The sequence below is a fragment of the Poecilia mexicana genome, unplaced genomic scaffold (assembly GCF_051168715.1).
Source record: "Poecilia mexicana isolate PSO_F unplaced genomic scaffold, ASM5116871v1 scaffold_15, whole genome shotgun sequence".
Taxonomy (NCBI): Eukaryota; Metazoa; Chordata; class Actinopteri; order Cyprinodontiformes; family Poeciliidae; genus Poecilia; species Poecilia mexicana.
Window position 1 is genome coordinate 24814993 of NW_028263384.1, and position 14453 is coordinate 24829445.

Sequence of the window (14453 nt, forward strand, 5' to 3'; positions counted from 1 at the left end):
CTTAGTTAGAGGAGAGAGAGGAGAGCTCTTTGGTTAGACAGGCAGAGAAGGATTGTGGGTATTAGTGTCGTTAAGGTCACAAGGATCACTGCTCCTTATTTGATAATAGACTTTGTAGCTTTGACAAAGTAAAAGGGAAGGCCTGGCAACAAACTATAAACATTCTTTGGGTGAGGTTGTCTTTGGACTACGGGGACGGTTGTTATAAAGCTGTGTGGATGAGAGAACTTACCCGGAGTTATCTTTGCTCTCCTGCTCGTCATCCTGCTCCGTTTTTATGTTATCACCTCCGAGGCGGGATGTAGACGACCCCTCGTCTGCGTCCGCCTTTGAAGCGCCTCCTCCTCCTTCTTCTTCTTCTTCGTCGTCGTCGTCATCGTCATCGTCGGCGTCCTTTCCCTCCGTTTTGGATGGTTCCGACTCTGATTTGATTTGGGTGAAGTCTGTTTTTTCTTCCTATGTGTGAGAAAGGGAGGGTTTTATTTAAAACCCAACGAGGCATCAAAGTGAAAATACATTTTACTCAAAGTGTCCCGACGAAAAGGTACCTTGCAGAGAACAGATGGTGGAGTGCAAAGTTCTCCGTCCATCTGGGTTTTCTGCTCCTCTGAGATGGAGGCAGTAGGGGCCGCTCTTCCTGCTTCCTCCTCAGACTTCACCTCTCTCTTGGGACCCTGCTTCAAAGGAAGGTCCATCTTGAATGTGATGGCAGTGGAGGTGCAGTACTCCTCAAATCCATACAGATACCTGCAAAATAAAACATGTCTCATAAATTTATCAGAAAAGAGAGTAAGAAAAAGAGACAGAAAGAAAGCAAAAGTGAGAAAGAAACAAACTAAAACTGAAAAGGGACAGAAATCATACAATTTATAATCGTGATTTTAGAAAAACCCTAAGAGACGTCTAAAAGTGAAATAATTTGAAAATGGCTTAATGCCTTGTGTCAGTGCATGGTAGATAATGTAAGAGAGTTGTAGATTTGGGTAATATGGATAAATTTTAGTCAGCAGTCATTTTCTTGTATCTTTTTAGAGATGCTCTCTTGTCTTTCCTATTTTGACGAGTGAGAGTCTCAGATTTATACACAAGGGAAAACAGGAGGTTGTGAATCACTTAACATTTTCTGATCCATTTTATAAAAGTAACATTGACATTTAAAAAAACATTTGAACCACATTTATTTCATAGAAACTCTTAGGTGTGCCAATGGATATGGCATAAGTGAGTTCATCAAAGGCAGTAGGATATTATGATGAATTTATTTTAGGGTTTTGTACGTATCTATCCATGTAGCTACTGTGTGGTTTTCGGTATTAGTACGTACTTGCGGTAAGCGCATTTGACGTTGTAGCCAGCGGCCGAGTTGAGCACAGGGATGCCCAGATCCTGGTAGACCTGCTTCCAAACAGAGCCGCTTTCAATCTGTTCAACGACACACGATCGCAGATTGAAATCAGAGAAACAAATCAAACACGGCTGAACTGAAATGTGATGAGTGACAGTCAAACACTCACGTTGTTAAAGCCTCCCAGTTTGTGAACCAGCCTGTAGAGCTTGAAGAGGTTTAGGTTCCTGTAGCCGAGAACAGGCCGCTTGTTGATGGGGGTTCCTACAGAAGAGAAACATTCAGCAGGTTGAGGTTTTGCGACGCCAATGATTCCTGTAAATGTCGTTTAGTCGCTTCACTCACCTCTGTCCTCCATGAACTTGTAGAGCTGCTGCAGAAAGTTCTCCCTCTCCTCTGGGAACGGCTCCACCTCCTCCTGCAGACAGGAAACAAGAGAGCAGATGAGGATCATTTCCACTCGGAGGATGCAGCGATGGCTCGCTGTGCCGGTGCTAACCTCCTCCTCCTCCCCGCTGGCGTCTTCCTCCTGCTCGTCGTCCTCATCCTCGTCATCCTCCTCGCTGCTGGAGCTCTCCTCTTTCACTTCTGTCTTCCAGGAGCCGGGCACGGCTTGTTTCCGCTGGAACTCCAACGCCGCATCCAACGCTGTCAGAAACGCACACACAAAAAAAAATGAAAACTACCTAAACATGCACCAGCTTTAAAATTAGACATTTTTAAATCTGAAAGATTAAAATGTGTCAGTGTCTGCAGGAGCCGGCGTGTCACAGGTGGGGCCTCACTACCTCGGCAGATGCTCGTTTCAGGCTTTGTATAGTCGAAAACATCACAGTTGTGAGTCAACCACCTGTGAATAGCTCGGCTGAGATAATGCAAAGCCGTTTCCTGGCTGTAATTACGAGAGAGAGTAAGAGTGGCACAGCAGAAAGGAGGGGGATAGAAAAAAAACAAACAAAAAAAAAAAACGAGGGCACTGCAGGAGAAGCTTTGTGAGGACTTCAAATAAAAATAGATTCGACAGCGACAGGAGCTCTCAATCGCTGGCTTTTTCTCAGAACTAAAACAAAAACTTATCTTTCTTCATTCTGCCTCACAGAAACCCACTCTGAGTGGTTTCGTTTTTTTTTTTTCCTGCCAAGTGTGCCAACACACAGATCCAGCCCACAAGACGTCTGGAACTGGGAACGTGCCATGCCAGTTCAGTCAGATCCCTTTCTCAGAGCGTTACCTGCTTTGAGTCCCGCGTCGGCTTTTGGAGGAATCTCGCTGTTTATCTCGTTGACGTCCTTCCGGAGCACCATGTAGCTGCAAAACATGGTGAAAATAGTTTAAATATGTGTTAAAACGCACTATGAAGAGTGTAGGAAGTAAGTGAAGGAGGGAAACGCCAGTACTTAAGCTTTTACAGCCTAGTTTTCCAACGTCTCTACACCAGTTACAGCAAAAAGTGTGATTTTTATCACCAAGCCACACAGTAACTGCATTTACTCATACGCTTTAATTTATATTTATTGATGCTTTCATGTAACCAAGAGCTGGGTAATATAAGAATTTTGACAATACAGTAAAGCTTTTTCAAACAACTCCTAAATCAAACAAACTTTCCTGCCAACAGCCTCAGCATCTACAATAACTCTGAAGAATTTGAATTAAAGTGAGTTACAACAACATTTAATTTCCCTTTGGGATCAACAAAGTGTTTCTGAATTTGAATAATTAAGTGTAATTTATTGCTGTCATGGAAATAAATACACACTACAATAAATATCCAACTTTAGTCTGGGAGGCTGAATACAAATAATGCCACACTTTTCAGATTTTATTTATAAAATTTTAAAAACCTATTAATGCTGATAAATACATGGAAGCTTCACAAGGTTGGATCCTTCATTCTGTTAGGCTCCCTTGTTCTTAGCTCCTCTCAACAGCTTTTTGAGAGGATTTGGACCATTATCCGCCTGAAAAGCTCCATTAATGATCAATTATCAGTCTTCTTGCAGAGGTAACCAGGTTTCTACTTCAAAGAGCTCATAATGACATGCACTCCAAAAAGGTCGCAGGACGTCTGGAAGAGAAACAGGCCCGCAGCATCACATATCCTCCACCGTACTCAACAGTGTGCATGAGGTGCTTTTCCATGTATTCATCCATCGATTCCCATCAAACCCACTTGGAGTGAAAAGCATCTCTAGTTAAAGTTCCCAGTTCAGCAAACTTTATATGTTTACATTTATAATGGTAGGGTATTATACATGTCAACTGGTTGGCATGTAGGCAGCGCCAAAGTTGATACATGGATGGATGAAAGGCTCATAGAACGTATTAAAGGTTGTGGTTATAATGTGAAAATTTGGATAAGTTAAAGGGATGAGAATACTTTTGCAAGGCACCGTATGGTGGAAATAAGTCCAAGTTTTTTTTTTGGACTAATAATATGAGTAGTAAGCAACTATTATAACCAGTATTAATAACTTAATCATGTGGCTAAGCTAACAACATGGAAGTAAGCGAATGATGTTTGGAGACTTTCAGTTTCAGAGATCAAAAGATGTTAATAAATTCTGCTAAAAAATGTCATACATGTAATTCTTGATGAGTTTCAGGTCAATCCAAACTCTTCAAACTCCGTTTTCAGTGAATTAGTTGATGCTACAGAAGTTACGTGCTTCTTCAACTGATCCAAACCGGGTTGGACTCTTGGTCATGTCTGACTTTTACCCAAACCCGTTTTACAGCGTATGCAGTGGCGCATGTCAAGGCAAACTACTACTGAAGAGACATTTAGTCCTGGACCACAAATGTCAACGTCAGAGATGAAAAATCAATGGATAAGTCAGCAGCAATCACCCCACAGGCACCGTCAGTCTCTGCACCAGCTGTCTCTCATCCAGGCTAAACCAGAGCAGCGTTTGATCCATTATCAGTTCAAATTAGACGCTTGTGTTGAACGTTTACAGTTGAATTTTAAGTATATTTTCTCTGCGGAGAACACGGAAATAAAGTTGTAAGTCATATGCATTTCACGCACGAGTAACAATGATGCAAGGATTTGATCTATGTTATTTCAGCAACGTTTCAACTGGAGGCCCGCAGGGCGATAAAACTGAAAATCTCATTAGCAGTAATATAGATTTATCCTTCTTCTTACTCTGACAGCCACTCAAAATGCACAGTGATGACTTAAACAAGTGAAATCGGAGAGTAAAACTGATACGTGTTTAATTATGATGTGTTGGTTTGCTTGGAGAAGTAGCTGACTCCCAGCTCTCGCCTCATTTATCATTCCTCATCTTATCGCTCTCATCACCTTCAGCCTTCAACAAACTACTAGTCTAATAAGACTTCCTGTGCTGAAAATGCAGATTAAGGGTCACACTGATGACTTTAGCAGGATATCTATTAAAGAATGCATAAAGGTTGTCCTGTTAAAACACTCGCTGAATGTCGGGATTAGTCTGTAGCCACATAAGCATAAACCTTTGGCTGAGTGCAGACACATGGCACAACTTCTCTCTATCTTTACTAGACGCAACATGTGACTGTGTGGATCCAGACTGAATGTAGGCTGCAGGGCAGCTGCAATATGTCGCCTCAGCAGTAATTCACAGCGCTTGGTAAGTAGAACATTACAAACCAGGCCAGCAAAGCAACAAACATAGCACCTCGTTTACTAATTTGAGTCTGAAAAGTCTATATTTTCTCCCACACTTTTTACTTTTTCTACCCTTGTCCAGACTCAAAAATTAAATCTTCTCAAAAACACTGTAGTGGCATCATCATCCTGCGGTAATAAGTTTCTTTAGCAGAGACAGAGTGGGAGCTTGGCTGCAGTAGAATGCGACGGGAAAGTCAAAAATAATCAGATTTGTATTTGTAAAAACCACGCATCATTTTCCTTCTACTCCCAAATTATAGCCTTTCCACACAGAGCCCCTATAAAGTGCACTGCTGTTTGTAGCTGTATTCTTAGAAAATTTAAACAAAGTAAGGAATGCCCGAAATGATCTAAGAAATGCATTACTTGTCCAATTGTATGAATATTCGATCAAATACACACAATTAACATAAAACTGCAAATATTCTATCCTGACAGTGAAGGAATTTCTCAAACCTTTCTTTTAACCAAAGTTTAAAACATTTATCTTTTCGTTTTAAAGGCTTGCTTGCGGCAGATTTACAGGAAATACATTTCAAACTAGTTAATTTGTTAAGTATAAATGACAATCATTTTGTAGTTCTTGAGATACAGTTGAGCACGCCTAAAAATAAGTTTCTCATTTTAGGCGTAATAAACTGGAAGAATTACCATGTATAGCTACAAATAGCTACAAATCCTTAAAGGTACAGATGGATCTACACTAATCCACATTGCCTTGAAAAAAAAAAAAAAAAAAAAAAAACTTATCCACGGCTCTTTAAATGTTTTGGTAACACTTTATTTGAAGAGGGGTGAATAAGAATGTCATGACACTTTCATTAACATGACATAACACCTGTCATGAACATGAATAAGCCTTCATGAATATTTATGACTGTTGTCATAAAGCGTCATTCGGTAAATTATGACACTTTTAATACAAAGTTGACATTATTCAAAATGTCGTTGTTATGACAACTTGACATTAACCAAGAAATCATTACTGTTATAAATTTGTTATAAAAGTATTACTGATTGCACTTTAAAAATTTGGTATCTTTATGTTATTAAAGGTAAAGTTTAAACAGTAATGATTTCCTGGTTAATGTCAAGTTGTCATAACAAAAACATTTTGAATAATGTCAACTTTGTATTAAAAGTCATAATTTACCGAATGACGTTTTATGACAACAGTCATAAATATTCATGAAGGCTCATTCATGTTCATGATATGTGTTATGTCATGTTTATGAAAGTGTCATGACAGTCTTATTCAACCCCCTTCAAATAAAGTATTACCAATGTTTTACACTTTATTATGTCACTACTACTTCAAGAAGTTTTATTCAGATTTTATGTGATAAGAGAGCACAAAGGAGAAATTCATTGTGAGGTGAAAGGAAAAGTGAGCATAGTTCTCATTTTTTTAATAAATAAAGTCTGAAAAGTGTGGCCTGCATCTGCATTCAGCAACCCTACATAAATTTCAACGCTGCCCTTGGCCAATTTAAAATCTTTAAATCTGATGTTTAGAGATGCTCTCTATCCAATCTGACCGAACTCGAGTCGTTTTGTAAAGAAGGTAAGACAAAAATCTCTAGATGTACAAAATCTAACAGACTTAAAGCTGTAACTGCAGCAGAAGGCAGGTGTGTAAAGTATTGAGTCAGTTTCCTTTTTCAGGCTTTTATTTTGAAAACTGATGAAAACCATCTGGTATCATTTTCCTCTCACTTCACAATTACTGTGAAAAAAAAAACAATAGAAAAAAAACCAATTAAACATTGAAGTTTAAGAGGTGTGAATACTTTCTGACAATACTGAATACTTCTGCTAAGTTTAGCTCGTTTCAATGTTAAAGTCAGAAAGGAGCAGCACAAAGAGTCACAAACAGCAAGAAGTGTAATGCCTATTGAAAAGAAGAAAACTCACAATTTTCCATCCTTGAAAGATCGGACGAAGATGTTGTCCTTCTTCAGGGTTATGTCTTCATGGCAGTCCGGGGAAATAACCTTGTGATGCAAAGAAACAAGAGAAAAAGGAAAATCAGAAGCAAACAAGAGACGGAGCTGAGGTGTTAATGGAGTTCAAACAGGTTTCTGCCAGATGGCATGTAGAATTATGTCCTTTGTGAACGTAAAAACATACAGGAAAGGGAGATGATGGTTGTAGTTGTAGGAGTAAGCAGCTTATGGCAGCATGTGTGGCTGCTGGAAGGAGCTGAGAAGCAAAACGATGACAGGAGGCAGCCCTGCTAACATGATTTCCACTCGCTCTCTGCCCACTTCCTCCTGGACTCTGCAGCACAAACACGCTTGCAGGGTGAACACTCTGACCTAAGCACAGACTCACATGTTGCTCTGCGAAGGTAAACACTCTGCTCACATATGGACACATGACCTTTCCTCCTTTTAGCGTACAAGTCGGGAGGGAAACAAACCCTTTTGTTGTAGCTATGGATCATCTGCTGCATGACACATCTGGCAGCATCGCTCTGCCATAAGGTAACAGTGTAAACAATGATAAGCTGCTGTATAATGTTCTCCCCTATTCGGTCACAAGGAGGCAGCATGGAGCTCAGCCAACAACAAGCCAAGAACAACAAATCCAGGAGGGGCAGAGCTGAGCACAGTTAAAAGGACAGATCCCCACCCTCTGCCATTCTCTCACTTCTACTGCTAGCACTTATACAAAACGAGAAAGAGCAGACACTGACAGAGTTTAGAAATGGATCTGAGACATGAATTAAAAGCAACAGACCTGATTGTGCTGCACTGCTGCTCAGATAAGATCTAATTCCTAGAGAAAATGAAGGAAAGTATCCCCCCCCATTCGAGGAAATTAGCTCCTTCCTTCATCGCCCAAAACATGCATGTTACGGCAATTCAAAGCAGCTGAACTCCAAAGCAATCACATAATCCTGCTGAGTGCTGCTGTTACGTAAGCAGGCGTTTTGATGAAATGGCACAGCTCTGTGGCTATTCTGTTAGATCAGCAGCAGCGCTCTCTGGCTCTGCTGCGGCACGGAGCAGCTGGGGGAGAAAGGCATGAACTCACCAGAGCGGGATACCACGTGCTCTTCTTTTTGTCGCCGGCGGCAACCCCCTCCACGCAGACCACTTTGCCGAACAGATCTTCATTCTGACGCTGGTCACTCTCCTCTTCCTCACTGGAGGAGGAGGACAACTCCTCCTCTTGACTGGGGGAGGAAAAAGTACAATTTGCTCAAAAAGACTTTATGGCAGGAAGACGGGGGGAGGAGGAGAATGCACGTACAGACTTGAGCGTTAGATCTGATTCTAAAAAATTAAAGAACATTTGGACTAACTAGGATTGAAGGGAACATCTTTCGGTCTATAAACAAACCAATTATTCACATCTGGTGTAGACAGAACGGTACATTTACATGGCGTTGCAAAAGAGCTCATAACAACTGGATATTTTTCATATTTTGACAAATTACAACCATAAATATCAATGTATTATATTGGGATTTTACGTGACATGACATACACAAAGTGTGAAGAAGAGGAGAGATGATGCACAGCTTTCACAATGAAAAATTAAATTAAATTAAATTACTCAAAGGTGGACTTTGTTTACAAGTGAGGAAATTGATCTTATTAAAGGTTATCAGAATAAGGAGGTTGGTCAGATTTTTTTTTAGATATTTTGAAAAACATGTATTATTTTCCTTCTGCTTTACAACATTGCCCTGCTTTCTGTTCGTCCGTCACATAAAATCCCAATGAAATACAATAAAGTTTGAAGCTATAAAGTGAGAAAAAGGGAAAAGAAAAGATCAAGCGACACCAATGTTGTTGCTAAGCATGCATCAGTAACCATGATCTGCAAAATAAAACCCAAGCATCACAACAATCATCAATAAAACAGTGAAAACGAGCGACTTGTGCCAGTCTCTTTCAATAAAAGCGGAGAGGCTAATTTCCCCCAAACCAACCATCTCCTTATTTAGCAACATCTTCGGCAATAAAACATGAACAGTCTCAAGTACAACAAACCAGCTCCATATTTTGTGCTCTTATCACTGCGGTGCAGAGTGAAACACAAGACTCCACTGATGAGCCCACTCATTAGGATCAGCGTGTTGACGCTCTGATGCTTCTTCCTGATTTTCTGTCCTGCAGCCAGCAGACAGACAGACACGTCTCTGAGTGATCATGCAAGCAGCACCAGCAGGCAAACAGATCCTCTGTCCTCTTTTTATGCCTCACTAGGCCGGGTCTGTGCGCAGCTCTGTGTACATATAAACACGGCGTCTGGCACGACGAGAGCTCAGTAAATCAGTCAGGCTGCTGCAGCTACAACAACAACATCAACAAGCTGGGACTCAAAGTCATAAACAAAGCACTTTAACGACTTAATGAAAGGGAGACTACCATTCATTTAGGAAACAGAATTCAACATTAACTGACAGCTGCTGCATGAAGTGATTTAAAGGAATCCTTCTGCACTTGCTGCAGCGCAGCCGTCGACGATGCTACTGTATTCGTTTCGGCGTATACAGTGGAGTCAACCTCTGTAACTCCTGATATAAAACTTTATTGTGCAGAGGGATAACAGACCCAAGGGTCTAATGTGTAGCTGGGTCCATTGTGGATCAATAATGCATCAGTGTTTAGGCCAATATTGACTTTTCTGTGGGTGCAATTATAAAGGAGAATAAGATTATGTAGCCAAGTCTTCTCTTTATAAGGGATGAAACGCAATTATAACCCAAATAAAGCCTGAGCAGTCCCTATTCCCAAATGAAAACTGTGCTATTTCCCAGGAGCTCAGAGACATCAGGGGATTTTTATAGCAAAGAAAAAAAACTACAAGAACATCCAAGTTCAATTCCATTCAGTTCAAAGATCCTTTATTTATGCCAAAGGGAAATTAAATGTTGTCATAGCTTGTATCACTTAAGTATCTTCAAACAGTTGTTGTGGATGGTGACGCTGGTAGCAGTCAGTCTTGCAACTGATCTGAAGAAGCCTCTGATTGAAGATAGCATTGCTGTCTGCCCTGTGATTTGATTATTTTGTGAGGTTTACTTTTCCCCTCATCTAATGTGTAGATTTTCCTTTACTATGGATTCCATTTTGCTTGGTACATTTTTGTTTGGTAAATGTTGGATTTTCCACACTGCTAGCATGCTATATGACATGCTAACAGCTCAATACCTGGGCAGTGGTGACTATGCTCTATAGTAATATGTCCTGGCTGACTCCATCAGTTGCTGGCAAGCACTGCTTAATCCACCTCTTTTGCTTCTGACGCTTCTCTTTACATCTGTCTGGCTGTATGGTTAGAAAGTCGGACAGAGAGACGATGAAGTAAGGATCCATAATGATAGATGGATCCTTTTTGCGTACTTTGTAAAACTACCCAAAAAAGATCAAATCAGAAACAACTAAGAGATATGAGTGGTTCAATTCAAGGGAAAGGAAAAGAAAAACAAAAGTAAAGGGGAAAGGAAAGGAAGAGAAAAAAAAGGAATGGAAAAATGCAGCCTTCAACCAAACTATGCAAACATTCATAAGCCTTCATGATGAAGGAGCGGGAATCAGTGAGCTGCTTCTTCTCTCATTGTCAAGCCTCAGAAACTTTGCATAAAGTGATGAGATCAAATCTTTCATTTCACATGCCATCAACAAAGGTACAGCAGATGTGTCTGTTAGTGGAGGAGGCGCATGGACCAAGCAACACACATCTGATGTAAGGAGTCTATGTCAGATGTGCGACCATCAACAAATCTGGCATTTATGGAAAAGGAGAAAGCAACTGTTGGGGAAAAGCCACAAGAAAACCCATTTAATCAAAGCTATGTAGGGTCCAGATGAATTCATAATTTAGGTTTATGATCAATATGCAATATGTGTTAGAATGGCTCAATCAAAGTCCAGTTAGAATCACTGACAAAACTTGATAACTAATGTTAGCAAACACAATCTGACTGAACTTCAGCTAACAGGTAAAAATTTCACTCTTTAAAGGCGCTAACCTGCTGGCCTAAATACAAATGAATGCAACACTTCTTAGATTTGCATTTGGAAAAAAAAATAAATAAATAAACCATGTACCATTTACTTTTGTCTTCACAGTTATTGTTTGTTCACCTTTTCAAGGCACCGTAGCAGTCAGACATAAGCCAGAGATTGAGGGTAATACTCACATAGGATTTGATCGCCGGCCACGGTTCCCCTTCTTGCCAATGACCGGTGTGCCAAAGTGCTCAGGGTTGGTGAGAGGGAGTCTGTCGAGTGTCTGCAGATGAAAGAAAGCACAACAAAGAACCTCAGCTGCGTCTTCAGCCAATTAGAAACCAAACAAAGTGTTCACTGACATGACATGAAATCTTTTTTAAAGGACTCCAAGGAGTTAGAAATGGATTTATTTAGCAAAGGATATGCTAAACTAAACTAAAGATTAATAATAATCTTTAGTTAAAATGTGAAAAAGAGAACATTCATGGTTTCATTTGTTAAGCTTTCTCAATGAGGCAGCTATTAAACTCAAGGCCAGAGCGCTACTCGCCTCGCTTTCTGCAAAGTGACGGGCTCCTTTCAGGCAGAGAGAAGAACGCCTCAGAGTCTTCTCGTCGCCGTCGTCAAAAACTGCAAAAACAAAATCATTAGGCTGCTGCAAGAAGAACAGAACTCCATCAACACAAGTAGACACAAATACATTCCCGTCCCATCATCAAGATGTCTGCATAATGAAAACAAGTCCGCTCTCAGCTGCTGGAGAGGCTCATCAATTCCTCGAACGCACCACTGACGTCACGGAGAGGAAACATTTGAGGAGGCTACATGCGCGAGAGTCAGTGAATGAAAATTATTAATCTGGGTTGAGGATGTTTTCACTACAGTGGAATCCCTCTGGGAGCATTTCAGTGACAACAAGAAGCTGCGAAACTTCTGATCAAAGCAGCAGTAGAAACACGCTGCAACTGTGAACTCGCAGATATAGATTTTCAATAAAGGGAGCAGATTAAACTTGAGTAAACTCGCAGTTTGCAGCTTTTCTCAAATATTCTGGGTGAGTAGATACTTTATCTTTGGGAACATTTGTGGCTGGCATTCTTTTGACTATTTTTTTTAATGATACCATATGTAAGCATACTTAAAGTAAATAATATACCACTTACTACAATAATAAAAAATAAAAACTAATTATAAATATATAATTATAAACACAAAAGCTGATACTTTTCCACACTTTTCAATTGGAAACCTGTTGGTACTGTGAGTCTTTTTAACAAATACTTCTTTTTCACGTTAGTTGGCACAGATTTGCAGGTGGAGAGTGGTTCCTGTTTGACTTACCAACCGTATAAATACTGGCATCAGTCAGCTTATTAATGGTGGCCTCTTGGTAAACGCCATCCTGATTCTTCACTTCAACAACAGCACCCACCTGTTCCACAGACACACAGCTGTTATTATCGTGCTGCAAATCATAATTATTACCTGATCATAAATCTAATGACATGTTATTTGTACATAGTGAGACAATAACACAGAAAGGAATAGAAACTAAAGTGACTGAGATCAAATTGAAATGCTAATGTTCACAGTCTGCAGATTTTTAAAAGGGGGGAGGGTGTTTAGGAGAAGTGAAGGAGTAAATCTACGATAAAATGGGTTTAATAATAAACATTGAAGACAAAAAAAGGAAAATAAATCACTAGTTTTGCTCATATTTCAAGGTTCACCTTCAGAGGTCCTTTGATGTTTTCATCGTGGACCTCAGCTGTAGACAGATCAGGCTTAAAGGTCACCTGGGGGAGGCAGGAGGCAAAAAGAGAATTAGTAATGAGAATAATTACGTGGCCAGGTTATTTTACAATCTGTGAATGAAGTGTAGACGTCTGCTTTGTGAAGGGGAATATTAGGGAAACACTGACCAGAAGCACCCCCCTCCTAAACCCATTCCTCCCTCCTTAGGTCTGTCCACTGCCCTAAATGAGCCACAGTGGTAATACCACTCTCTAAGTGAGCTAGCGGAGTCGCTGTGTGGCAGAAAAGAAAAGGCCGGCGACACTGACTTGCTAAAATATTCTCACTCCTTTTGTCATGTTGGAAGCACAAACTTTAATGTGTTTTATTGGGATTTTATGTGATGGATCAACAAGACGAGAGCCTCTGTAATGAATGAATAAGCTTTGATTTACCCTTTCAGTTGTTGCTCTGGCTGTTTGTTTACGGTTATTATCCTGCTGGATACTTGAGCTCTGCTCTGTCTCATGACTTTTGCAGCTTCTGAAAGGCTTGAATTGACCTAAATATCCACCACAATCATTTAAGTCAACTTTAACCATACTCCCTAAAAGCATCCCCACAGCATTATACTGCCACCGCCATGGTTTCCAGAGGGGACCATGCGTCTCAGATTATTCCAGATGTTATACTTACTATACTAACTAGGTGACTTTTAAAGATAAATATTTGGACTGAATTTTATTTACTGTGATGTCAGTAAAACTTTGGTAAACTTAGATGCAAGTCACACTTTCAGATTAAAAAAAAAGTTTACAATAGTGATTAGGGAGGTTCATTTTATGTATCAGTTAGCATATATTATGAAAAATTACTTACGAAATTTTTTTTGATATGTTTTCAATTAATGATGTTAAATTAAAAACAAAACAAAAATGTTTATTTTTTATTTTTTCTTGTGTGATTAAATCCAGTTACTTTGTGAAGTTTGGAGATGTAAAGCAATATGAATCAAACTTCTTTCATGTTTTTCCAAGAACATTTATGTTCACGGTACTATGAATCATATGCCAGGTAGCTACAGTGATAAAGTCACTAAAAAATTAGTTTTTATCTTAATTTCTACTGTTATCACAATAATACTGCAAAAATATTGCAATGAAATTTGATGCCCAGCCCTAACTGTAATTGCAACAGAGCTAAATATTAAAAAGTTTAACTATTACAAGGCCCTATGTCTACACTGACTTATTTTATGTGTTGAATGTGTTAACAGTAGCCAGAAACAAAGGATTTGTATTTCTTCCCTCGCCTGTACATGTGATTTTTCCAAGAAGATCTTAAAAATACATTTTTCTGACAATGTGCACATAAAATGACAAAATTATTTTGACGGTCTAATTAAATTAACTTTTATAAAAACCCAACTCAATTTAGAATCAATGGCACGTGCGAGGCGGTGAACAAAATGTTAAATAGCCGCTATCAGACAGAACTCCAGCAGGTAACAGCTTCAGGCAATGACATGGAGTCAGTTTCAAATAAACCAGCAGCACAAAAAAAAGCAATCAAAATTTCACTGTGAAGGCAGAATCAAGGCAAAGAAATATGTACTAAATTGTAAGGTCAAGAAAAAATAAGGCAGGAAAAGAAATGAAACAAAAGCTTACTGAGGGAGTAGTTCCAAGAAAATGACATTTTAGCCCAGCAAAAATAAGCCGCGGGATGCTTTTCACTCTAAAGG

The 14453-nt window shown here is 39.6% G+C and overlaps 1 protein-coding gene across 3 annotated transcripts in view; it reads right to left on the reverse strand.

Moving 5' to 3' along the window:
• Positions 1 to 14453, reverse strand: part of arid4b (AT-rich interaction domain 4B) — a 52160-nt gene that overhangs the window by 14954 nt on the left and 22753 nt on the right. For 2 of the 3 annotated variants that reach the window (XM_015007790.2, XM_015007789.2), the window contains exons 4-16: positions 12706 to 12771; positions 12317 to 12407; positions 11526 to 11605; positions 11164 to 11255; positions 8043 to 8184; positions 6918 to 6997; positions 2577 to 2653; positions 1845 to 1993; positions 1691 to 1763; positions 1515 to 1609; positions 1325 to 1422; positions 549 to 747; positions 233 to 456 (exon numbers count right to left, since the gene is read on the reverse strand). In XM_015007790.2, coding sequence (XP_014863276.2) covers positions 233 to 456; positions 549 to 747; positions 1325 to 1422; positions 1515 to 1609; positions 1691 to 1763; positions 1845 to 1993; positions 2577 to 2653; positions 6918 to 6997; positions 8043 to 8184; positions 11164 to 11255; positions 11526 to 11605; positions 12317 to 12407; positions 12706 to 12771 — 1466 coding nt within the window. Of the gene's footprint in view, positions 1 to 232; positions 457 to 548; positions 748 to 1324; positions 1423 to 1514; positions 1610 to 1690; positions 1994 to 2576; positions 2654 to 6917; positions 6998 to 8042; positions 8185 to 11163; positions 11256 to 11525; positions 11606 to 12316; positions 12408 to 12705; positions 12772 to 14453 lie in introns of all 3 variants that reach the window. The other variant, XM_015007786.2, reaches the window with a different exon arrangement.